This window comes from Colossoma macropomum, unplaced genomic scaffold (genome assembly GCF_904425465.1).
Source record: "Colossoma macropomum unplaced genomic scaffold, Colossoma_macropomum, whole genome shotgun sequence".
Lineage (NCBI taxonomy): Eukaryota > Metazoa > Chordata > Actinopteri > Characiformes > Serrasalmidae > Colossoma > Colossoma macropomum.
The window spans coordinates 20898448-20923730 of NW_023494787.1; the positions used below are offsets into that span (position 1 = coordinate 20898448).

The following is a 25283-nucleotide window of genomic DNA, read 5'->3' on the forward strand; positions in this document are numbered from 1 at the left end:
ACTGCACAGCTGATTCTGGGTTGGTAGAAGTCTGTTTGTGTAGTCTGTTTACTTCATATTCATCAGACACATGAGATTCATTAGGGTGTTATGTAATCCCTTTTTGGGTTTTTTGGCCTTTAAGTCTTTGTACCATAATCAGCACCACTGAATAGCTGGATACACATGTTGTGTATTTACACAACTTAGGTAAGGGATATAATTAAGGATGTATGATATCATCGGTATCATATAAGTAACAGCAGATATGTGCTTAAAGAAAAATAATATCTGCATCAGGCAGATTTAACCGATTTTGTTGACACATTTGTTGTACTCTGGAAGGCTAAAACATTCAGATAACGCAGGGCTACTGTGCTGTGCAGTATATAATTTTTACTGTATTTGTAACCTTATAGAAATACATTTTATATTTCTTTGTAATACTAATCCAAGATCTCGTCCCATTTTCTACATTTCACAATGAATCAGAATCAATATCTGCATCGGCAGATATGTACATGAAAAATATTGGATATTGGTAACGGTCCAAAATTCCTATATTGGTCTATCCCTAGATATAGTTATTCAGCATTACAGGCTGAGGCAGTATTGCAGATTCAAGGATAAGATGTATGTAATTTACTGAAGAGAGGTAGGGAGACAGATATGGTTTCTTCTGTGTTGAGACAAGTTGCCAAATCTGATTGATTCATCACTGTTTTTGTTCTTGCCATTTGTCCCACTGCACCCTGTCCAGTCCTGCTCTTCCACAATCTTATTTCCTCCAGACTGCCTCTCAATGTGTGAAAGGGTAACAGAGTGCGCCAGCCTCTACCTTACACTTTTCAAAAAGTAACATTTAGGCTATCTGCATTTTTGGCTGCAAGCTATGATCTAAATGTTAGAGTAAATATACCAAGTGAATTCAACGCAAGGGAGCCTGTTTGTGTGCGGGTGTGCGTGTATGAGACTGGGTTTGTGTGAATGTCAGAGTGACCTTGCCTGCAAGCTCAGTTCATTTAATATTGGTGCTCACTCAAGAGGTTGCCACAAAGGGCTAGTAAACAAGAACGATGGCACTAAACAAACACCAAACCTGAGAAATAGCAACAATGCTTTGAATGCTTTTGATAATTTTATGATGAGTGAGCAATGGAATTTAGCACTGAGGTCAAGGTGGGTGTGGAGGTGCATAGTGTGATATTTCTCTCCTCTTGTTTGATAAGTGAATTGATTCAAAACCCTAAACAAACATCCAATAAGCCACATAGACATACAATAACACGTTCTCTCTTTTGTCTCTACACTTGTCTATTTCTCTTATAAACTAAACTCTGTTGTTAAACCAGACTCCTCCTTCTTTCAAAGATCATTCTTCTGTTCTAGATTATTTCCTTGTCTCCTAAATTTTATTTCTGACCATGACTGGCTTCTGAAAGGATTGAGATTTTAATCATTTGAGTTTCACCTTTCTTGTTTAGGAAGAGTTTTTGAACGGTATCTCTTGACCTTATCCCACACTCCCTACCCTACTCAGTGCTTCTGGTGTGTGTGTGTGTGTGTGTGTGTGTGTGTGTGTGTGTGTGTGTGTGTGTGCGCATGCCTGCGTGCGTGCGTGCGTGCGTGCATGTGTGTGTTCATGCGTATTGATATGTACAGTGTGTCCCAAGTCTTGAGTGTATGCTCCTCTAGCTGGGAAGGCCCCTGTCTCTGAGGCCCCTATGAAGAGCAGAAGTGAGAGCAGGGTATGTTCTGCTCTGTGATAATAACATCTTTGAAGCATGAAGGTTGTTATTATAATGCTCTAGTCATATGTAACATATGTGCATATGTTCACACTGACCAGCTAGAGCTTAGAGACAGTTTTTTGGCTTTGTAATGATTTAGTTAGTGTCATTTAGTTGCAAACGTCTCATTGGTATCCACAGATAATTGCTTAAAAAATGATCAACATTGGACAGATGATTAGATTTGACCGATATTTCAAACAGATATATAATGTATTTACTTTAGAAGATCAGAATGTTTAGAAAATGTTCAGTCACTTTGATAAAATGTCTGCATTTTATTCATTTTACTGCATTTGTAATCCTACAGAAATAATCGTTATATTTCTATGTTATGGTGATCCAGTTGAATTTAGTTCTAATTTCTAAATTTTTATTTTTCTCATATTGGTGCATCCGTATGTTTTTTTTTTTTTTGTTTGTTTTTTTAATACTCAGCTTCATCTTGAGTAAAGTGTCTTTGCTGATATGACAAGCAAAATTTTCATTAAAAATAATGCCTCTGTTTTCTGTTTGCAAGCTATTCTCAAAAGCACATATTGAAATTTTTTTGCCCCAAAGGTGATTTAAAAACACTCAGAAGGTTTGAGGACTGATGAATGCTGGGCTCAAATATTGTCTATCACAAATATTGTCATTGTTTTCTAGGTCTCCCAAACTTTCATATCAGTCTTCAAAATGCACACTGCACACACATTTTCTTCCTTTGTTTACTTTGTGGTTCTGTTAAGCACAAGCCATGGGAGTGGCTCCTGTCCTTGAGCAGCATCGTGCTTTCAGCCACAGATTTGCATTTGCTGCTCCCTCCCTCACCTTCCCTTGTCACACTAGTCCTCTCTGTACCGCTGTTTCTAGTCACTACACTTTGTCTCTCTTACTTTACCCCTCCTTTTATGAAAGACATGATGATGTGGCAGAGGTCTGGAGATGAGTAGAAATGGTTAGAAGCGATTAGACCCGGGACAGTGAGGATGCTGGATGTGCAGACACTGGAAGTCCCCTGCTGTGTTTGCTGGGGATCTCTCAGTGAGTAAAGTGACTACTATGGCTCCACCTGTCACAGCACAATTACTAAGATTTTACCATTAAGTACTGTTGCTTACTTATTTGAATGCAATTATATGAACAGGTGGCAGAATTAAGACTCCTGGTAAATGTATTAGATTAGTTTTGATATTCTCTTGCTCTCTTACATCCCCCAACACTGACATCATTCTGTAGTGTAAGACCCCCAGGCCTCCAGTCTGTATGTGCTGACTCACTGTTCACTGCTCGTGTTCATTCTACCCATGCAGACACCCAACACCACTAGAACAGCATATAACAGAACACCTTCAGCAGGGCTAATGCAGTCTGATGAGTCGCTCTGTCCAATCCAGCACCTTCCTAATAAAACATACACGTCTGCCACTTCTGTTTCCTGTCAAATAGTGTTCTGAGAGCTCCCAGAGCCACTTATGGCAAGACAGTTCTCTTAGACGTCCTTTCTCATGTGGCTCACACATACAGAGACGATGAGCACATGCATACATCACACTCCCTTCAGCGCTATGTGCCACTTCAGTGTCAGACAAATCCAGCCAGTTGTTCACACCACAAGGCTGAGGATGTCCACCACGTGGAGTATGGTGGTGAGCGGTAGTGCATGCTCATAGCAACAGAGGTACACAGGCATAAACAGACAGACATAGTGACGTGCATGCAATTGCATGAGCATTACGTGAGAGAGGAAGGAGAAACTGCCATATCATAGATTTATTTTCAACTGAATTTTACTTCTGTTCTGTTCTTTTGTTCCTGTTTCAGTATTTTTTATAACGGCTGAAGCAAGAGCTAAAAACCAGCTCTTGTTTCAGAGGAAAGGAATTCAGTGAAAGAGTGTTAGAGAGAGAGTGAGTAAGAGAGTGAGAGAGAGCGAGAGAGAGTCAGAGAGTGAACAGACTCACTGGGGATGGTTAGTCCCACCATTTACTTGTTCAAATTCGGACAAAGTTGGAGAGAAACTGAAAATTTTAACAGCTAAAAGAGTGACATCGAGATCCTCTTTTCTTCTATTTTGTTTGTTGTGCTGGCGGAGAGAGGTTAAGAGGGAACCGAAGAACCGTCTTCCAAAACAGGGAGTGATTAAACGAGAGATGAGGAACGAGCAGATGCTGCTAGCACACTGGACTTTATAAGCCTGCTGAAACACTGAGAGACTAAGACCAATAGTGAAGGGTTGATCTATACTCGGTGCCATTTCAAACTTCCGTAAGGCTGAGGGGAGATCAGAGGTAGGAGGTGGTGGCGATGGATCTTTCTGACCCATCAGTATTGACCCCTGTATTGTTTGTGGCGGCACACTTCCTGACGGCGGCCGGGGTGTGGCTTTACCGTAGGCGCAGGCTCAGACGGACAGCTGCTGGTCTCCATGGTAACGAAACCTCCCTCTTTTTTTTGATCTCCCTCTCTGTCTCTCCCTCTCTGTTTGTTGTCCCTCTTGTGATCTTGACCGGAAGGGACAGATTCTAGCTAGTTTCCACTCCAAGCCCCTCCTCTTCCTGTTACCAAATAAAAGCTAACTTTAAAAGCTAAATTTAGCTTTCATTCATGTGCACATTTTGAATGCAGTTGACTGTAATTTTGTAATTTATCATATCACATTCTTCTATATTATTCATTTAATACTATATAGTATGTCCACACGTTTGTAGACACCCGCACATCCAACATTTCTTCTGAAATCAAGGGCATTGATAAGGAGTTTGTCACTTCTTTGGTGCAGTTACAGCCTCTACTGTTCTGGGAAGGCTTTCCACTGTTAAAACATTGCTACGAGGATTTGATTGCACTCAGCCACAAAAGCATTAGTGAGGTCAGGTGCTGATGTTGGTTGATCAGTTCTGTATGACTTCAACTCGATGATGCGTATATCAGTCCAGAGAATGTAGTTCACTGCTCCGCAGCTCAGTGGTAGAAGGCTTTATATCCTTCTACCTGACGCTTAGTGTTGGGCATGATTACCTTAGGCTCATTTCTGGCTGCTCCAGAGCATCTCGTTCTATTGGCAAAACTTTTTTTCTGGAGATTATGCAAGGTGAATTTGTTCAGTTGTCAGTAATAGGGACACATTAAAGTAGCTGAATTCACCTGCCTTTTTGCACTTAATGCTGTTTATATTCTGTTGATTCTGTATATGTACAGTAGTGCAGACATACCCTGGTAAAGTGTTGTGTGTTTGGGCAAAATGCAAATCTGGATTTTTCTGTTCAAGTGAAGCTGCAGGACAGAGGTGACAAGGGGGTTAGGGTGCTATGCTGGTCGTCCTGATGAATGTGAATTGACACCCGTCAGGTTTGGGTGGAACAGTTCGACCTGACTGATTGAAGTCGATAGGATCAGAGAGAAATGCTGTGTTGCTGTGGCAGTCGGTTCTGGATCTGTGTGCAGAGGCTTTGGGGAAATGTGACATTATCCAGCCGCCTGGCCCTCTTTATGTAACACACTTCTGCTCATATTAGTGGAAAAGTCAGTAAGCAGACCAGACAGCTGGGGTCCTGCTCCTTTGGGCTCTGTGTTTGTGGAAGAGGGAAAGAGATGTGTTGTGTTAGGTAACTACCATTAGTTTAGAGAATGTTTTGAGACCCTGTATGATATCAGTTATGCACAGTTTCTGTGTGTTTCTATGTGTGCCATGAAATACAGGAACACTTGGTTTATTATTAGTGGTAACAGGAAGCAGTCTCTGTGGCAGAACATTGGGCTGGGCTGGGTGGAGCCCAGCAGCTGCGTTTTGTGCACATGTATGTGTCTGACATTTTAGACGTTTTAGACTGTGGTGGATTACATGTTTTGTCATCATAATCCATAATTCTTTTTGTTGAACCACTGAAAACACACATCATGTACCACTAACTGAAATGTAAGAGCGCCAACTTCCAGTAGGCTGTGATTCACTCATTACAGTGCTTCACTGTTCAGCTAGTTCAGCCTTGCAGGCCTAATAGACCTTTAGTCTTAAACGGTTTAGTGCATAGGCTTATTCTGTCACTGATCAACAGCCATGAGAGTCACTTCTGTGAATACTGAAGTCCTGCATATGAATGCATTTGTGTTCATCCACTTCTGTTTGTGGGTTGGCTAATTGTGTGATGAATTTAATGATAATGGTTTACTCATAGTGATGATAATGTGCTTTGTGTGTAAAAATAATTTATCTCATGAAACATTTCGCTTACAGATATACTGACTGTGCATGGTGACCAAACTCAGTCATTATAGATCCTCTTTCCTGCCTGCATTTCCCAGTTCTGACCACCAGGAGATGTGTGTACACATGGTCTAAGACTTTCTTCTCAATAGCCCCTTTGAGAAATAACACATTTTGAAGAACACTATTGCAGAGGGAGATTGTTGTATGCAGGCAGATTTTTTGTATCCACACAGGTTTTCTAAGTAACATTCATCATGTTTTCACTATTTCTTGTTTAGTATCACTCATTTCATATAAGCCTCTGAAGCCCCTGTTCTGTGTCTCACACTGATGAGCATGTTTGCTGCATTGCTGTATGAATAGGGTGACAGCACTGCTCCAGATGTTTCTGTGTTGATTTGGTTTGGGCCTGCTGATCAGTGGTCCGTGGTCACAAGGAGCCCAAATTGAATATAAGTTAATTGGATGATGGCAGCTGGCTGGCCTTGGGAAGGTCTGCTAATTGCTGAGATTAATGCCCTGGCCGAATATGAGCCGTCTCTAAGTTGGCTTGTTCTATTCCCAAACTCAGCATGACCCCTTCACTGCCCTTTGGAGTACCCCTGTTTGATCGGAACTTCCCTTGAATTCCTGCTGGTTTGTCTTGTCTTCCTGCTCATGGGGGTGAAGTAGAGGAGAAAGTAGGCGATGACGCACAGTGCCGGCCTCCGAGTGTCACTGTGCATGTGGACGGAGAGAAAGAGTAATAGTGAAACGTTTAAGAAAGATCGCATTGAGTGAGAAAGCTACGAAAGAGGAGGAACAAGAGATTCTCTGACTGGACTGAGGCACAGAGCAACAGAAAGAGATTAGACGTGATAACGAGCGTGAGAGAGAGAGAGGGAGGGATAAGCGTACTGTGTGGCATTAGCTCTTAGCGTAAGCTCTGTCTGATATTTATAGTTCGGAGGGCTGCAGGGGAACGGAACGAGGCACACTCACGAAAGAAATCTAAGGAGAGACGCAGGAAGACAACAACAGAGGAGAGAGGCTGAGGAAGAGGAAGGAGTACACAGGCTGATGGACAGCAGAATCGTGATGGTCTCTCTCCATCTCTAGCTCTCTCGACAGCCAGGAAGAGAAAGTGACTGAAGGGGAGTCACTACTGCTCTTCCCATAAACATCTGAGGGAGGGAGCGTGTGAGTGTATGTGTTTAAAAGATAACAGGCATGCACATCTTTGGATGGGTAGGCAGGATTTCTCAGTTTGGCCTCTGAATCCTGACAGATTAAAGAGACATTTTAATCAGGACACCAAAGGGACTGATGACATTCAGGACTTTCTAAAACACTGGTTTCTGACCTGTTGATTGGCTCACTGTGTCGTACTGTGGTCATACATAATGTCATGCGAGGTTCTGTCAGAATGTCTGTGGCTGCTGCTGTTTTGCTGACTCACACATTTTGTTTGCTCCATTGTTTTTTTTTTTTTTTTTATTGATTTGTTTAGTGGTCAGCTTTAGTGACTGGAAAATGGAGCTTTAACAGAGACTGTCAGTGGAAAAAGATTTGGATGGTGACCCGGGTCCTGCAGCTCCAGACCCTGCCCTCTGCTCCCCTGCACTCTGTTTCATTGCTTCGTCATTTCATCCCCCTCCCCTTCCCCAAACTGTCCATTATTCATTTCGCTCTGTAGCCCCTCTGTGCATGTGAGGATGCTGTGTGATCCACTTGTTCCCAGAATTCCCCTAGTCACCTCACTCCATCTCTCCCTCCATCTACACAGACTTGCTTTCACTTTCATTCTGTTTCTCCTCCCTCACTGTCTCCTAACTGAATGAGACGACATCACTTGTTAACGCTAGACGACGAGAGACACAAGCTTTTCCTTCTCTCTCCAGCATATACGCTGCGATTTGTTGCTGTCAGCAGGACCTCACAGGATACAGAGCTTGGAGCTGTAGCTGACCGATGTTGTCTTGGCCTAGTTTCCCGTAGCACTCTTAGGTAAGGATGGATCTGACTGATGGTGGACAGCCACACCAGAAGAAAGTCGCCTCATGAGAAAAGACACCAGAAAAAAGACTTGCTCTCCACACTGTTCTGTCAACTTCCTTATTACTATTCTGATAAGTGAAGCCATATCACACCCATGTGTTCGGGACCGAGCACTCCCATCAATTGAGAATTTTCCATGAGCTTCTTTGACTTTTGTGACTGCAACTTGTCTACATACTCAGACATGAGGACTGGCTTAAGCGGCCACTCTCCTTGTCAATTATGAGTGGTGTGTGAAAAGAGAAAGTGAGAGAGAGCGAGAGAGAGCTTCTACCTCTGTCTACAGCTGCGTGTGCTGAGGGAGCTGGATGAACTGAGAGTGCTCCGAGTGCAGAGGGGAACTTTAGCCCTTTTTAGCGGAGGGGGAGGAGCTCTCTTTGACTCTGACACACATGCACGTGTGCAGTAGAGAGCTACTGCGAGCCCAGCTTTGACATGGCCGCGAACGCAGCAGACGGACAGCAAGCGAGCTTCAGGCTTACCGGCTTTCCTTCAGGGCTGTGGATTTAGCTTGCGCTCTGATTCCTCTCTGGACCTTTATCCCGCTGGGTGTTCGGATTAATCAGGCCAGCTGTACAGAACATGGTACAGCACAGAATGCAAAGGCAGAGGTAACTCATTCTGGATATAAAAGACAAGTAAAACAAGAGAATGTGGCCGGACTACTATAACGAGCAGAGGCTTAATGCTCACCTGCAGACGCTCATGTGCTGCACAGGTCAGTTTCTGTGTGCTTTGTGTCATTTGTATATGCGCTGTTTGTGCTATGCTTGTGCTAATCACGGTTGTTTGCCCAGTGGCACAGTGGAGTCTGGGTAAACATTATTGCATTAAATTTCTGTGCAACGTTGTTATTGGGTGAAGGGGGTGTGTAACACAGCACAATGACGTAGTGTGTGAATAGAGGAATGTGTGCCTCTCTGTGGCTGTCACTCCAGTTCTTTTGGGTCACACTTGCCAAGGCCTGTGTTTGTATCAGTATGTGTTTGGTGGCTGGCTGTGCGTGACATGTTATTCTTCCCTTGTGTTTACTTTCTTATAATGCGGAGGGTGCCATACTGGAAGCTGTTTAGTAAATGTAAGTCAAGGTGGCTTGGAAAGGAGGAATCAGAAATTATGAGCTGATGAACCGCCTTCAAGAATAAGTCACCTTGACTTAATAGCGCTAGATAATTTGAATGTCTAAAAACCTTCGCAGACATACCTGAACTTCCTACAGGGTCTTTATGTATGAATGAAAATACTGGCATGGATTTGATATGGCTGCAACAAATGTTCGATAAATTTTCTAATTTCAATTTTCAAAAATGGAAAAGCCATTGACTACTTTTAAGAACCGTACATGTGCACTTCCACAGAGAAACACATTTTTTTTTTTTTCTCAACCCTAGCTACTAGTACTAGCTTGTCACTGGTAGCACACAGTTGCCAGCTCTGCACACCGAACTCACTGAAGATTGCGATTTGGCATAGGTTGCGAGACTTTCACAAGATGGTAATGTGTAAGGTTTCAAGTGGATTAAAAACCTTGATTGCCTCTTTTTCACTTTGCTAGAGTTTACCCAAGCTTGTTTTCAAATTTAAGACAGTAATTTAAATGACCACTCTTGCTTTTCAAACAGGGACAGGATTTCAAGTTTAGACGTTTAATTCAGCTTGCTGTGGAAAAATTCATAGTTTCAGTGATGTTTTTTTTTTCATTAACCTGTAGCAAAAATGTTTTTATTAAAAAGCAAAATAATTCAATAGAATAGATGAAATAGTGCTGCATAATAATAGTAATAATAATAATAATAATAGCAATAATATGAACTGCAATCATTATAATGACAAAGGTGACAAACTAGTCAAGCATGTCCTAGGGTGAAAAGCTGTTGCAACAGACTGTGTTGAAATTCTGTGCTCTGTGTGTGTGTGTGTGTGTGTGTGTGTGTGCGCGTGTGTGTACGCTCCCTAGTTTCTTTGTGTCTATGCAACTTACCCTGGAGAAAGACCTTATTAAGGTGCCTAACCTGAATTTCTTGGGTCCAAAATCCTGTTTTGCAAAGGAGAGACTGACTGCATGTTTGCTGCCAGTCCTAATCCTTCCTCTGATTAAGTGAATGTGATGGCTGTTGAACAAAGCAGTGAAGGAGAAACAAGTGTACAAGTCAGACATGTTGTGTGGAGTGTGTGTGTTTATCACAAGTTTGTGATTAGGATGTAATGTGTCTGTGCATATCTTTTTAAAGGAAGTGGGCCAACAAGACTCTGCACCACATGGCCTCTCTATATCTCACTGTTGACATAGCAACCACAACAGAGGAGGTTGAAGTAGGATGGGGAGAAGAGAATGGGAGAGAAAGAAAGACATTGGTGGGGGGGGGGTTGAGGAATGGATGAAAGTTACTATGGGATCAGCGCCCTATTCTGGGCCTGCGTGCCTCACTGCTTCGGTGTGTTAACGCAGTGCTCGGACCAGATTCTTATACAGTCAGCTATGCCTGCATCTGGCAGAGTACAGCCCCATTTCCAAAAAAGTTGGGATGCTGTGCAAAATGTAAAAAACAAAATGCAGTGATGTGCAAATCATTTAAACCTCATGTTTCACTGAAAGTAGTATAAAGAGAACATATCAAATGTTGAAACTGAGAAATTTTCTTGTTTTTTAAAAAATATATGCCCATTTTGAATTTGATGCCAATAACTCATCCAGAAAAAGTTGGCACGGGGGCAATAAGTTTGCAAAAAAGAAACTGGTGGTTAATTGGCAACAGGTCAGTAACATGATTTGGTATAAAAAGAGCATTCCAGAGAGGCTGAGTCTTTGAGAAGTAAAGATGGGAAGGAGTTCACCACTCTGTGAAAGACTGCACGAGCAAATAGTGCAACAATTTGATGTATTGAAGTATTGAAGTATGACATTTCTCAAAATAAAGTAGCAAAGAACTTTTGCTTTTCATCATCTGTGGTACGTAATAACATAAGTTTTGGAGAGTCTGGAGAAATCTCTGTACGCAAGGGACAAAACCAAAAACGAGTATTTGCTGGCCGTGATCTTTGGGCCCTCAGGCAGCAATGCATTAAAACCAGGCATGATTTTCTGGTGGATATCACTGCATGGGCTCAAGGACACTTTTGAAAACTGCTGTCTGAGAGCACATTTCGTCACTGCATCCACAAATGCTAATTAAAACTTTAAAACGAAAAGAAGAAACTCTGCATAAATAGGATCCAGAAATGCCGCCAGCTTCTCTGGGCCCGAGCTCATTTAAAATGGACTGAGGGGAAGTGGAAAGGTGTCCTGTGTTCTGACAAATCAGCATTTTAATTTTTTTTTTTTTGGAAATCATGGACACTGTGCCCTCCGGGCTGAAGACCATTCAGCTTGTTATCAGTGCACAGTTTAAATGCCAGTATTCATGATGGTATAGATGTGCATTAATGCACATGGCATGGGTGATGTGCACATCTGTGAAGGCACCATTAATGCTAAATGATATATACATGTTTTGACAACATATTCTGCCATCCAGACGAAGGAGAAGGCCTTGCTTATTTCAGCAAGACAATGCCAAACCATATTCTGCGTGTATTACAACAGCATTGCTCCGTATTAAAAGAGTCCGGGTGCTAAACTGACTGCCTGCAGTCCAGACCTGTCACCCACTCATAACATTTGGTCTATTATGAAATGAAAAATACAACAGGTGACCCCAAACTGTTGAGCAGCTGAAATCCTATATCAAACCAGAATGGGAAAATATTTCACTTTGAAAACTACAGCAATTGGTCTTCTCAGTTCCAAATGCTTACAGGGTGTTGTGAAAAGAAGAGGTGATGTAACACTGTGGTAAACATGCCCCTTGTCCCAGCTTTTTTGGAATGTGTTGTTGGCAACAAATTCAAAATAGGCAAAAAACAAAATTTCTCAGTTTCAACATTTAATATGTTGTCTTTGTAGTATTTTGCTTTACATGATTTGCATATCATTACATTCTATTTTTATTTACATTCTGCATAGCATCCCAACTTTGTTTGGAAATGGGGTTGTAATTCTGATACATTAGAGGAATTTGTCTTGATACATTTTGTCACCGTACGCAATGGTTTGCTTTTCTAAGCTTGTCATTGATGGTATCTGTTAGAGATTGCATGTCAGTATTAGTGAGTTTCAGTATTGGGCAGATATCAGCAGGAAATGCAGAGTCAGATTTCAGAAGGAAACGATTAAATCTGATCCAGTCCCGTAATAAACCTAACCTGAAATAGTGCCCCCTCTCATTGTGTCATGTCATGTTATTACTTGTGTATTGTGGGATAGTAGGGCATGTTGGAGTAGTTTGAGCATGATAGCCTACTTTTAGGTACTCATCTTAATTGTAAAGCATTGTATTTTTAAAGATAAAATATAGCTACAAGGAGCGATGTACAGGGTCCAAGTACCAATCAGTTCAGTGAAGTCTAGTACGTCCAACTGAGGCCTTTTTGCAGACAAAAGATAAACAGTATGTCAGACAGTCCTTCATCTATTACGGTTATAGATTAAGTTTAGTACAGATTAACTAGTTGCCATTGGTTTTCTAAGGTGCAACAAATAAGTCACAATACCAGACAGACATGCCAATTTCCAACATAAATTTTGCGTGCCTCGTCTGAATGTAATTTCATAGAACTAGTTTAAATTTTACAATGCGTTTTATGAAAACACTTGTAATTGGAAAGTTATTATGCTCATTAAATTGCATCATTTTAATCCATTTTCATGTCCTCAATTAAGGTATACTTGATTAGATTGTTGAAAATTTGAGTAGTGCCCCCAAGTGGCCTTTGAAACTTCACAGGGTTATCGGGAGTCCTTACACAGGCACACCATTCAAGTATCATGATGATTAGTCAATGTTAGCCTGTCAAATGCCTTCTGAAGGCTTTTTGGCTAATGATGGCCATTTCTAATTGTTATGTCATCATCCCGCTTGTAAGTTAGCCCAAGACACAGCATGCAAATCTCGCCTAATTGGAGGTAATGATGGCGAGCAACAGCTACTTAGCTTTTATAGTGCCCCCTCTTGACACACATGCCAAAATTGACCGGCTACCTCAGACTCTTTTGACCCACAGGCCTATAAAGTTTCATTGGAACAGACAAAGCCTCCATGAGTTACAGCTGTTTTTGTCAGCAATGCTCTAATCCAGAGAGATTGTTTACTATTTGGTGTTTAAAAAAAATGTTCAGTTTTTGGTTTAAAGACTCATTGATTTGTAACGGCCATGGTGTTTACAAATGTCAGTTTTTTAAATAGAATTATTGATGTTCAGGCTCTTGCAGATAATTGAATACCAGTTTCATGAGGATGGAATGAAAACCTAGGACAAATTCACAAAATTTAGTTTTGTCATATCTCATATTTTGGGTGGGAGTGGGGGGTCGAGCGCTGGATGAGTTTTGGTTTAATATGAGCAACGAAATCAGCCTGTATTACAGGCAAAATTATGCCTGTAAGCTTCGCGAGTGGGAGGTATGGGCCAAAATGTAAAAAAAACTATGCTGTAACACCCCTTCAGGCCAATCAGGCCCGATAAGTATCATTACTAGAAAAGAAAAAGTGATATTGTGCCACCTCTATCATAAGTACTTGTGAGAGCATACTTTGTCCAGTTTTTGTTGTGGCATTACGGTTGCATTCTGTCAATATCACTTATTAAACCTCAGAACATGATCTATACTGCAATGTTTTCCATCTAAGGTTTGAAGCGCTTCTCATTCTAACTTGAGCCATTTTAAATTTGTGTTAAATTGGTGGACAATCGTATTTGCACAATAGACAAAAGTACATTACATACCTAAAATGGTTGTATCAGCCATCTTGAAGCCTACATTTTGTCCATAATTTTATATGGAAAATAGATTACTCACTTTTTTAATGCATAAATGTGATTGTTTATTAAGCTGTTGCTTTTATTCAGACTGCAGTGATTCCAGTCTGTATTGTATGAAGGAATGTAGTCCTAGCAATAAAAGCATTCTGTTATTAGTCATGCTGCTGTCTCGCTGTTTATACAGAGCATTAGAAAACCCAAGATAGATTTGTACATTCCAGAACATGGTTGACAGTAGGGATGTTCAAATGAGTGTGTATCATAGCTGGATATGATTATAATCCTCCCAGATAGAACTGTTGAAAGTGATGGGATATGTGGCTTGTATGAATCAGAATCATTGTGACTCCCTTATCAAACTAAGCTATTTTTGACTTCCAACCTAGTTTCCACTTTTAGTTCAGGCACATCTTAACGTAGCTAATATTGTTCTGCAGCAAAGAAAGCTTGTTTTGTAAATGGGTGCTAATTGCTTTTGTGTTGTAGCATCAAAATTTTCAAAAGGACTGGAAAATCTGTTTGGTTGTGTGTCTCTGTTTATTTTTAGAACTCAGTCTGCAGAAAACATGAGGTTGGGGAGGAGCCTCTAAATAATACAAGCTAAAATAATGATGCTGCAGTTCTCCTGCTGTACCAACATTAACCCTCTCTCTCTTTCTCCTTTTTTTCCTCTGCCTCCCTCCCTTTTTCCCGGTCCTCCTTTGCAGACGAGCGAGACAGGGTACAGAAGAAAACCTTCACCAAATGGGTCAACAAGCACCTCATCAAGGTATAGTACAAACTGCTGGGTTATTTTTGTGTTTCAGCTGTGTATAGATAGGAGCTGATAGCCATTGATCTGGTTTTGTGAAATATGCAGGCACATGTGTGCACACAGGTACAGTTCAAGGCTCAAAGGTATTTCACAGAAGTGGACTGTTCTGCTAAAGTGACCAGGCTAAAAAGGCATGTGACAACAACAGGCCAATCCTGCAAGAATGTAATCTTGGACTGATATTAGAATATTTAAATCACCTGATGTAAGGCATCAAATGGTTTCTGTTATCTAAATGATTTTACAGTGCAGTAAAACAGTTTTGATTGTGCTGTGCGATTAGTGAAACAAAAGATATCAGTAAGCAGTTTTACCATGCACTGTATATGCTGCATATGCATCACCTCTGCGTTTTTTTCTCAAGGGTCTTGCCACTGCTGGCATGCAAAAGTTCTATAAGCCAACGTCTGCCTGCTCAGCCTCACTGAGCACAGAGAGGCGTGGAAGTGAGGAATGCTGGGTATTCTAAGGGCAGGGCGAGAAACCAATCAGTGGACAGGGTAATGGAGCCTGTGACCTCATAACTCTGGCTGTATTACTGTAATGTGGGTCAGACTGCAAGCAGCGGGAACCGTTGACACAGTGCTGGTGTAACGTTAGACAAACGCTGGACATTGTGAACTATTTTTACTGAAGGGTTGTGTGACCTACTGGCTGTAATCGGGGAGGCGAACAACATTACTCAGTGATATGCACTGACACTAGAGGAAAATGACAAAGTAGAGAGTAGAGAAAAAAACTTCTCCTGGTTTGAAAGACATAATAAGATAGAGGTTTTAAGAAAGTATCTCTAGAACAGGGGTATTTGATTAAAATTCAGTAAGGTCCAGTTAGAGAACAGGTCTGGAACATCATAATGTCTAACTTGCATCAGGATTCAGTGCCATGTACTGTATACTGAAGTAGTAGTTATATAAACATCTTATAGTCAACAACTGAATGTCAAATCAAATAAAGTACAATTCAGTAATATTTCAACAACATTTATTGTCACTTTTCTCTTTGAAGAGCAGGCAATGTGAAATAACTCCCCTCTGACTCACTTTCTTCTCCGACTGCTGTCTCTCACCTCGTCCCTCCCCTGTGTGTGCATCACTCACTCGAGTCTCTGTGCTCATCGTAATGCATAGATGTGATTGGCTGAGTAGCATCACGTGTGATATTTTCAACGCATGAGATTGGTCTGTGAGTTTCCTGGGCCGCTAAAGCGGTATCGTAAAGGCTAGAAAAGTTATGCCGATTAAAATAGGACCACCCTGTAGAAATTAAATAATTCTCCATAGTTTATCGGTTATAGGTCCAGGTCCACATAGGACAGCGTCTGGGTCCGGATTCGGACCGCGGTCCACCTATTAGTGACCTCTGCTCTAGAAGCTCTGCCAATGAGTTTGGATAGTAGTAATGTATGTAGTAGAACAATGTATATGAGAGAGCATTCCAGTTTTTCCTGTCACATTTGTCCCAGTCATTTATAGTAGAGTGTAATTTGTTATGGTATGTGCATTAGCTATTAAGTATCTAATGAACCCTCCAGGTGCTTGTACTACCCAACTGGGATCAGGCTCATAGTCTCTGTTGGTAGGTAGCATTCACTACTGGTACCTGCTGCCCACATGTGGTGCTATATAGTGATGCAGCAAAGATGACTTGATAAAGGCTGACCACAGACTAAACAGCTAAACATTTTTCACCCAGTACAGTGTATAAATAGGTGTCCTTTAGCTATGTACAGAAATCTAGCATTACCATTTTTCCTTTTTTGGCTATTATGTAATAAGTTGGTATTTTCATAGTTTCACTTCTCATCATATGTTTGGGAAGGCATTGCCATCTTTTGAATTTTTCCAGTTAAGTAAGACCAAGAAATGGCAAAGGTTTTGTTGACATAAAACTGCTTTGAAGCATGAAGGTAATAAGTAATAATATTTTAGCCACAGTATATATGCTTCCTGTCAAACGTTGGAGAATACCTTGCCTTCTTTTAAAAATTTACGTCTTCCACTCAGTTTCATGTTCACCATAGTGTCTTCCTTAGTATGAAGAGAAGTGTTTGCCTAAATCAATATTATCTGTCTGCAGAGCTGCAGAGCCACAGTTTCACGCCAGCAGTTTCACTCCAGCAGGTTCAAGCCAGCGGCATTCAGTCCATGTGCCGACACTTGTTTTGTTTTTTGTTTTTTTTAGCGAGTGTTAGGCTAATCAACATTTTATTCATTTTATGTGGGTTTCCAATAAATTTGTGATAAATTTGCATTAGGCTAATGTTATATTTTAAAGCTTTAGGCAAAAACAAACTTTGAACGCATATAGAAATTCACAGGGTAAATATTACACAAATTACAGATTATGTAGCCTGGGTAAGATAAAGGGTTATGTAGACATATAGCTCAATTAACTTACCCTTAATATGGGGGCTTTATGTGGACACTTACATGTGCAGGAATAAACATTTACCTCAAACAGGCTTAAACTGAGCATAATATAAAGCTTTAGGCTAAAACAAACTTTTTTTGAATGTATTCCTGCTAAAAAAACATAGAAACCATTAAGTGTTTATTTTGGTTTCGGATGGTTTTGTAATGTTTTGGCTTTTGGTTTAACCGGTTACCAAAGGGTATATTAGCAACAATATCTCTTCCTGAATGCTAATATGCATGGCATCACATACAACCAGCACAAACAGTCACTGTTTTCATCATAGACGTTCAACCGGCCACTTGGTTGAAATATGAATTGGGCGCTCGTAACGCTCAACTTTCTGCAGTCAGACCCTTCTCGCCTAAATAATGATTTGAGAATTGATGCTCTTTTTCTAGGCCATTGTTAAAAATTATATTAAAAATCTGCAGCATGGTTTTAATACCTGACAGGTTTGAGTGCTGACATCACAACAAGGGGATAAAATGTGTGGGGTTTGGCATTACAATGTATTACTAGGTCAGAAATATTGTCAACTGTGTGTGTGTGTGTCTTTGTGTGTGAGAGAGAGAGAGAGATTATTGTTTTCCTCAGAATAACTCTAGGTTGCCTTTTTATGTTAAATTTTTGCAAACCTACATAAAAGCTCATTTATTAAAACATTTTGAAAAGGTACACTTATGACAGACATTTTACAGTTATGTCAGATCTAGGGATACCAGGGATATCAGAATAATATCAGTACTGGCATGTATTGGCTTAAGAATCAGCATCAGAAATGGTTAGATTTGATATTTCCAACCATTATTTAATGACATTTTTATTGAATTGAGGAGGAGCAGAACATTTAAATGATGCTAAAATGTCTTCATTTTATTCATTTTACTGCATTTATAACCCTATAGAAATAAAGGTTACAGTACTAATACAGTTGGATCTAGACATATTTTTACATTTTATAAAAGTTTACGTGCCAACGTGCTACATATGGTCATATGCATTTGCCTGCAATTCCCATATCAGTGCATCCCTAGTCAAATCATCAGCTGTGCCTGTAAAAGCAAGCAGTAGCTCCACCTGACTGTCAGGTTAAGTATAGAACAGGTGAGGTCATATATTTATGCAGTATGTTGAAATAGCTCTCTGAAGCAGGTGGATAGGTGTGCATGTGATGACTCATAAGTGAAGCTGTGCTGACTGAAGGGGTGTGTGTGTGTGTGTGTTTAAGTTTATCTGTGTGTGTTTTGTTCAGTGCACGTATAGTGTTAACACTGACCTCTCTGTGCCACACATCAGGCTGAACCTAATTGATGTAGTTGATAGGTCTGAGGCTGCACAGTTGAGACTGCATGATTTAGTGAAGGAACGGCAGGGAGTAACATAATTAACTGACACACTTTAAGTCTTAGTGGTCTTGGGATGTCGCTATTCAGATTAATTCACTTGTGCTAGTCGTCACCCCTTCACCCACTCAGCATTGGTTAGACTGTGGGACTGGGGGAGACCTAGCTAGAGGGAGGAATTGGACATGACGAAATTGAGGAGATAATTGGAAAAATGCCAAAAACTACACTGTTCCATAAAATGGGCCTTTTAAGTGTTAGTGTAGAGCATTATTGAACTACTAATTTCAAAACTTGCATACACATTACAAATATCAGATTTTTTGCAGCTATTTAAAACATTGGGTAAAGTTCGGGGTCACTGATTGACAAGAAGCTCATCATTCAGGAAACAATAGACACCATACAATAAATAAGCAGTCCCTTCAATAAATGTCAGTTCTTCCATGTGATCAGACATACTGTCTCTACCCCACCTTATTTAATTCTCATGCAGGTGTCATGTAAGAGTTGACCTAAGGTGGATTTGTCAAAGCAGGGGGCTGGCCTGTCACTCATTAGTGAACAAGTTTATTCCTCCATGCCAATGATGTCTGTTTTTGCTCTGCAGCCTAGGTTCTTCCTTCTCTTTTATTATTACACTCAAAGTTTGATGCTGCATTGGAGTATTTTGACTAGGACAGAAGGGCAGATGGTACAGTATGCAACATTATGCCATTTTCAATGATATTATGTCCCTTAGGTCAGTGGGGAAAAAAAACTCAGAATTCTATCACCCAAATCTTTTCCTGTTGGCTCTTACCTGGGCCCTTCCATATTTAAGATTAATCCGCAGAGGGGTGGAGGATGAGGAGGAGTAGGGTGAAGATGCCTGGGTAAAGGGCAGGACTCGAACACACTGAATAGCCTGAGAATGCTTGGACATCCTGTCCAGATGGTGCCAGTCTATGGCTCAGTAGGGCTGTCCGCAGGAGGCAGCTGTGCTGGACCTGCTGGATCCTGTGTCAGCTCATTGGCTCACTCTAGTATAGACACACACAAACACACACAGACTCTGAACTCCTAATCCTGTGTCAGCCCACTCCAGCGCTCCACACTGAAGGCCTGTCAGCAGTCTGCCTTTGTCTATTGTGGCTTTATATCTGAATGACTCTGGTTCCCCCTGCTGGATAGAGATAGTACACTAATTTACTTTGCTCTTCATACTGGTGTCCTATTTACTTTGTTAGTGGATACTGGTTCTGAAGTACCCCTGTCCTGCACATTTTAGTGTTTTGTGTTCATACACACTCTCACACACTTACACTCTCTTCAACTCAATGAAAAGATTTGTTTAACATGTGTTGGAGTGGGAAAACATAAGGGACGAGGGTGGGTACTCCAGGGTCAGGGTTGGGATACACTGTTTTGGGTTACTGCTGTTGGTGAAATACCACAACTGCAGTGGATTTTAGGTCATTTGTCTCCAGACAGGCCTGCACTATGGACAGAAGCAGATGTTTTGGTTGTGTACACATTGGTATAATTCGTCATAGTTGCATATGGTCAGATATCATCGCAGAATGAGCATTCACAAACTTCATTGAAGTTTTGGTGTTCATCAGTTTATGCTCTATGACAAATCAGTGTGATCAAACTCATGCCTGGTTAGCGTGTGTAAATTTGAGTGTAACAGTTTATCAGTCTGAAAAATTCTAGAATTGCAGAAAAATAGTCAAAATCATTATCAATACCATAAGTGATAACAAAAATACTTATGATTTATAGTAACAGTTGTGCACACAGGAATCCTTGTAATAAAATGGCACGTAACTCGGTTTGCCGTTATCAGCAAGAACTTTGTATATGTCAATTGATATTTGCAGACTTAAAGTTTTATTAGCTTATTATTCCTTCAGTTTATTTGTAGGTATAAATAATCAAACACTTGAGGATTAAATATGCAATCATGGCAGAATTAGCAGTTCTGTTGCACTTGAATGTGACAGAGCAGCATGTAGCTTTTTCTGATTGGGCAAACTGAATAGACTGTGGCACAGTTTGGGTTTTATGCCACTGAGTTTGAGTGCATTCAGGCGCAGCATAGATGATACGTCATTCCAGGCACTCCTGCTTGCACTCATTTCTACACAACTTCGATGAATAAGGGCTGATGTCTCAAAACCAAATATACTGCAGTTATGCAGCAGTCTTGTCTTTCTTTATTCAAAGACTGGTCACTCACACCGTTGCATAATTTCTCTCTCTCTCTCTCTCTCTCTCTTTCTCTCTGTAGGTGCGGAAGCACATCACAGACCTGTACGAGGATCTAAGAGATGGTCACAATCTCATATCCTTGCTGGAGGTGCTGTCTGGAGTCACGCTGGTAAGGATATACACACACACATTCATCCTGTTCTGCTACACAGTATCCTAAAGCCACAAAGCACGCAGGTCCACTATGTTTCCATGATCATGCACTTCTTCCTGGTACTGAACGGTGAGCATGAGATCATGGTCAGCTGGACACCAGTGCTTGAGCTTTTTGGAGCTGGTTACCTGTGACTTCCTACCATGTCTTCTTCTCAGTGAAAGCAGAACCCATTTAAGGGAGCAGAAATGGCTTGCTGGCTGACTGTGCATAGCCATGCATGGTCACACAGAGTGACCAAAGTGTCTGATGATGTCAGCATCTCTGCATTTACTTTCTGTTTGCCATGCCTATCACCCTGACTCCTAGAGACCACAATGCACTGGAGCATTTTGATGGATAGGTGGATTAATAGAATGACTGCTGACTCAGATTCAGCAGCTCTATCTCCATCTTATCTTTTTTTCTCTCCTGTTCTCTCTCTTATGCACTTTCATTCTCCTCCGCTTTTGTTCTCACTCACTCCATTTCTTTTTTCTCCTCTCTCTTCCTCTCAATGCACTCTTTTCCTCATTTTGCATATTGCATTGCATAATGCCTATTACCTTTTCCTGTGTTGCGTGGTTTTCTGCATTACGCTCTTTCAGACTGCTCTCTTACATTCTTTCACTGTTTTTTCAATCTTCATCCGCTATCCTTTCTCTCTCTTTCTCTCTCCATCTTTCTTTTTGTTTCTCTCTCTGTCGTGATCAGCACAAGGGCGGTTCTACTCTACGGAAAAAGTGTGTGTCTCGTGCCCCTCCACTCATCTTGCTGGGTGGGGAGGAAGAGGAAGATGGAGCTCAGGGAGTATGTGTGACAACCCTCAAATTCCCAGCATGCACACACACTCAATTCTTGTGGCTGCATGTGAGTGGTGTGCACTTAACACATCAGAAGGTCAGAAGGTTGCATATCTGCGTTACATAGTCACATATAGCAAATTCACATTTAATTGGACTGTTTTTCCTCCCATACACATTTTTTACTTTTACAAGTATTATCAGTCATTTTGGCAATAAATGTTTTACATTACAAGTATTTCTTATGAATAGGCACATTTAAAGTGCCCTTCTACGTCACATGCGCACATAAGCAGGCTTATGTGATATTACTTAACAGCCTACTGCAATTTGTACAATGCTAATTGCTAGTGTAAAGTTCTAAGGGACTCGTGACTGAGTAACAGTCTTCGGACATCAGACATGTCTTGACTAGGTGACAACATTTGGGAGTAATTGGGAAATTGTGTAAATATATTTTTTGCTGAACTATTGTTATAAGACCTCTAGAGTCAAAAAGGACAGATTTACCAGCTCCGCTGTCTGCAGGCTCTGAGGCAAGCTGGTTAGAGCAATAGAGTGCTGGTGAGGTGTTGCCTGCTCCTGTCCCCTGCATGGAGCCAATACTGTGTTCAGTTCAACCTTCCTAGAGCCGCTCCTGCTGCGCAGCAGCCTGAATAACCAGTGCCTGCGCTCAGCCCTTAGCACTTCTTTGTGTGTGTGTGTGTGTGGCTGAGTGCATTCGTTTGGCTGCCTGGACACAGAAAGAGTACAATTTTACAAAATTTTGTCTTCACCCCAAAGTAGTAAAACAGATAAGATATGTTTCATGCCTGAGGCTTGCTTCTTAAGTTTTGTACTGGAGCTACAATGCTAATGTAGCTAACAAGAAATGAAAGTTTATACCCCACCAAGTAGCATTTTGCAAACTGCATGCCTTAATCTCATATTAAGTAGGTAATGTCATTTGGTTGTTTTTCTGACACTTTATGATGTTCTGGTATCTATACAAATGTATGATGCATAGCTTACAAACAGTAGTAGTAGCTATTTGAAAGCTTGAATTTCATAATTTTTGTTCACTTTTAATAAATTACAGTATGTCAGATGATGTGTCAGATGCCACACAAGCAAGTCTGTTTAAGGTTGCTTAACATCTTGTTGGAGTTTGGGACAAGTTGTAAGCTGACATTAATTTTTAGCTACATTAGCCTCATTGCTCTAGTGAGAACCTGAACAAGCGAACTTCAGACATTGAACCTGTCTTGGATGATCGATAACACTTAGGGTACAGGGAAAACTGTTTAAATTTAAGTGTGCAAAGAGACAGTTATGTGTCTTGGGCAGTTGTGGATTGTCACTGTGTGCTTGTGCGTGGAATGATGATGAATGCAGCTTTTCTTGTGAAAGAAATTTTGACAGTTTCATGGCACTCTAACTATTCCTACCACTCTGAGCCAAGCTGTTTTAATGACTGCTTACTTGTCGTGCTCTCAGTTTTTCTACTTATTTTGCTGTGTTCGCTTTCACTGCTTTTGGCTTGCAAATGACACCCCTCTGTTCTCTCCCACTGATTTACTGTAAGCTATGAACAATTAATGCACTCATTTTTTTTCTCTCTCTTTCTCTCTCTCTTCCAGCCCAGAGAAAAGGGTCGCATGCGATTCCATCGACTCCAAAATGTGCAGATTGCCTTGGACTTCCTCAAACAGAGACAGGTGTGGGACAAAGGCACACAAACACAAACTGATTTCCTGACTTCCTTCAGATTTACGTGTCTCTGCATCCTTTCCTCTCTCCCAGTTCCTGTTCTTTGATATGGCAAGGAAGAAGACAAAGCTAGTTTTATGTTAGACCAAAAATGGAACTTCAACCTCATTGAGACACAGTATTAAAAAAGCAAAACATATTTATAAAAACTTGATTCACTTCACGTGTAAAAGAACTATTTTGCCTTTCTTTGTAGGTCAAATTAGTCAATATTCGAAATGATGACATCACAGATGGAAACCCAAAGCTAACTCTAGGCCTGATCTGGACCATCATACTCCATTTCCAGGTAGGTTCAATCTTTCCCTACTCTAGAGCCAGAACTGCTGACTGCTTGCTGACTCTTGCTGTGAAAGGCAGCTATTTTGCATAGTCACTCTTTGACATTATCAGAGGTGACTGATTATGGCTAATTGCTGCTGTTTATCAACTACTGATGTTCTGTTTTTTCAGTCAGAGCTACAGGGGTATAAACGTGAGTGAGAAAAGGAAGTTAGAAGGACAAAGAGGGGGTGTGGCTCAAGTGCCAAGAGTACCATGCAGGTTCTGCTATTCACAAGGGGACCATGGAATAATAATAATTTATCATGTAAAGTCGTCAAACACAGATCAGAAAAATGGTTTGTCTGTGTGTGAAATGATTTGATTTGTTAGTTCTGAATACTGCTTTGTTTTTTTTGTTTTTTTGTTTTTTTTTTGACAAGATGTTAGATCGTGTGCATATCATGTAATGGTTATCAACTCTCCTTGTTCTAGGACTGTCTAGTAGAGCACTGTCCAGTAGAGGGCACTGTTGAGATTAAAAGAGGGCTGACGTCACAAGGTGACATAGGGAGCTGGTTGCCAAGGAGATTCTGCTTTGGATGACTCTGCAGGCACTTCAATCAGCATGATTCAGCAGAAAGTGTGGAGGGGATGAGGGGACTTGGTGGGTGTGTGAGGAAAACCTTAGGGCATGATTGCCAAGTGGAACAAGAAGTGTGTGTAAGAATGAAAATGCTGGTCAGAGGTGTTGCTCTGAGATTTTCTGAGGGATTGGGCAACAATGTGATAGTCATCTGGGGTGATGTGTGTGTGAAGGAAAACCGTGGCTGTTGTAAAGTAGAACTTGTGGCTTTTTGTCTGTAATCTTCCTATCAGTTCTGAGCCACTGTGTGATATGCATTAAGATTGCAGCTTTACCTACATTTCACACTAGTCATCAGTTTAAAGCCAAAACCCAACATAAGACACAATATGTTGACACCTTTAGTTTAAGTTATAAGATGCAATCATGTCATCAGACTTTAAACTGTGTTTGAGCTTATTTGGAACAAGTACCAGTCCTCCTTTTCCCACTTGAAGCCTGGAGGCATCTCGCACAGCCACAGGAGGCTAACCATCCTGTGCCTCTCGCTCAATTTGGGACAGTTCCCCGGAAACTAGTGCTGCAATTTAGATTAACTGCAGCCTCTCTGAATTGTCTTTGGGAAGTCCTCGTCTTGACCTCATCTTAAATTTGGATACTGTGTAGAGCCATTAACGTCTAGAGCTTAGCCTCAAGACATCTCTTTGCTCCCCTTGTTGTGACAGGAGTAATTGGTCGTTGTTAGTGTTTGAATGATGGAGGATTGCAGGAAGTATTTCAGTGTAGACTGCAGTAAGCTCAGAGGAGCTGGTGTTTTGTAAGATCTATTCTAATGGTGTGTGTTCAAGAAGAAACCAGTTGTTCACTGTGCAGTAATCATGTGATGAGAGAGTCATCAGACTGCTCCCAGCAGGGCTGAATACTCAGGAACTCCTGTTTCCCATTACTGAAAGGTTGAGGCAGTGGTCTCATTACTAACGTGTTGTTGGCACCCCCTGCATCAGAAAATGAAGACGGGTATACGATAACCAAATTGGAGGCAAATGCGGATATTTACTATTTT

The 25283-nt window shown here is 41.0% G+C and overlaps 1 protein-coding gene across 10 annotated transcripts in view; it reads left to right on the plus strand.

Annotated features, from left to right (window-relative positions):
• Window positions 1-25283, plus strand: part of macf1a (microtubule actin crosslinking factor 1a) — a 177855-nt gene that overhangs the window by 50840 nt on the left and 101732 nt on the right. For 5 of the 10 annotated variants that reach the window (XM_036566393.1, XM_036566398.1, XM_036566400.1 and 2 more), the window contains 4 exons: window positions 14565-14626; window positions 20708-20797; window positions 23244-23321; window positions 23570-23662. In XM_036566393.1, coding sequence (XP_036422286.1) covers window positions 14565-14626; window positions 20708-20797; window positions 23244-23321; window positions 23570-23662 — 323 coding nt within the window. Of the gene's footprint in view, window positions 1-8329; window positions 8717-14564; window positions 14627-20707; window positions 20798-21535; window positions 21632-23243; window positions 23322-23569; window positions 23663-25283 lie in introns of those variants that run through there. The other 5 variants (XM_036566392.1, XM_036566399.1, XM_036566395.1 and 2 more) reach the window with 2 other exon arrangements.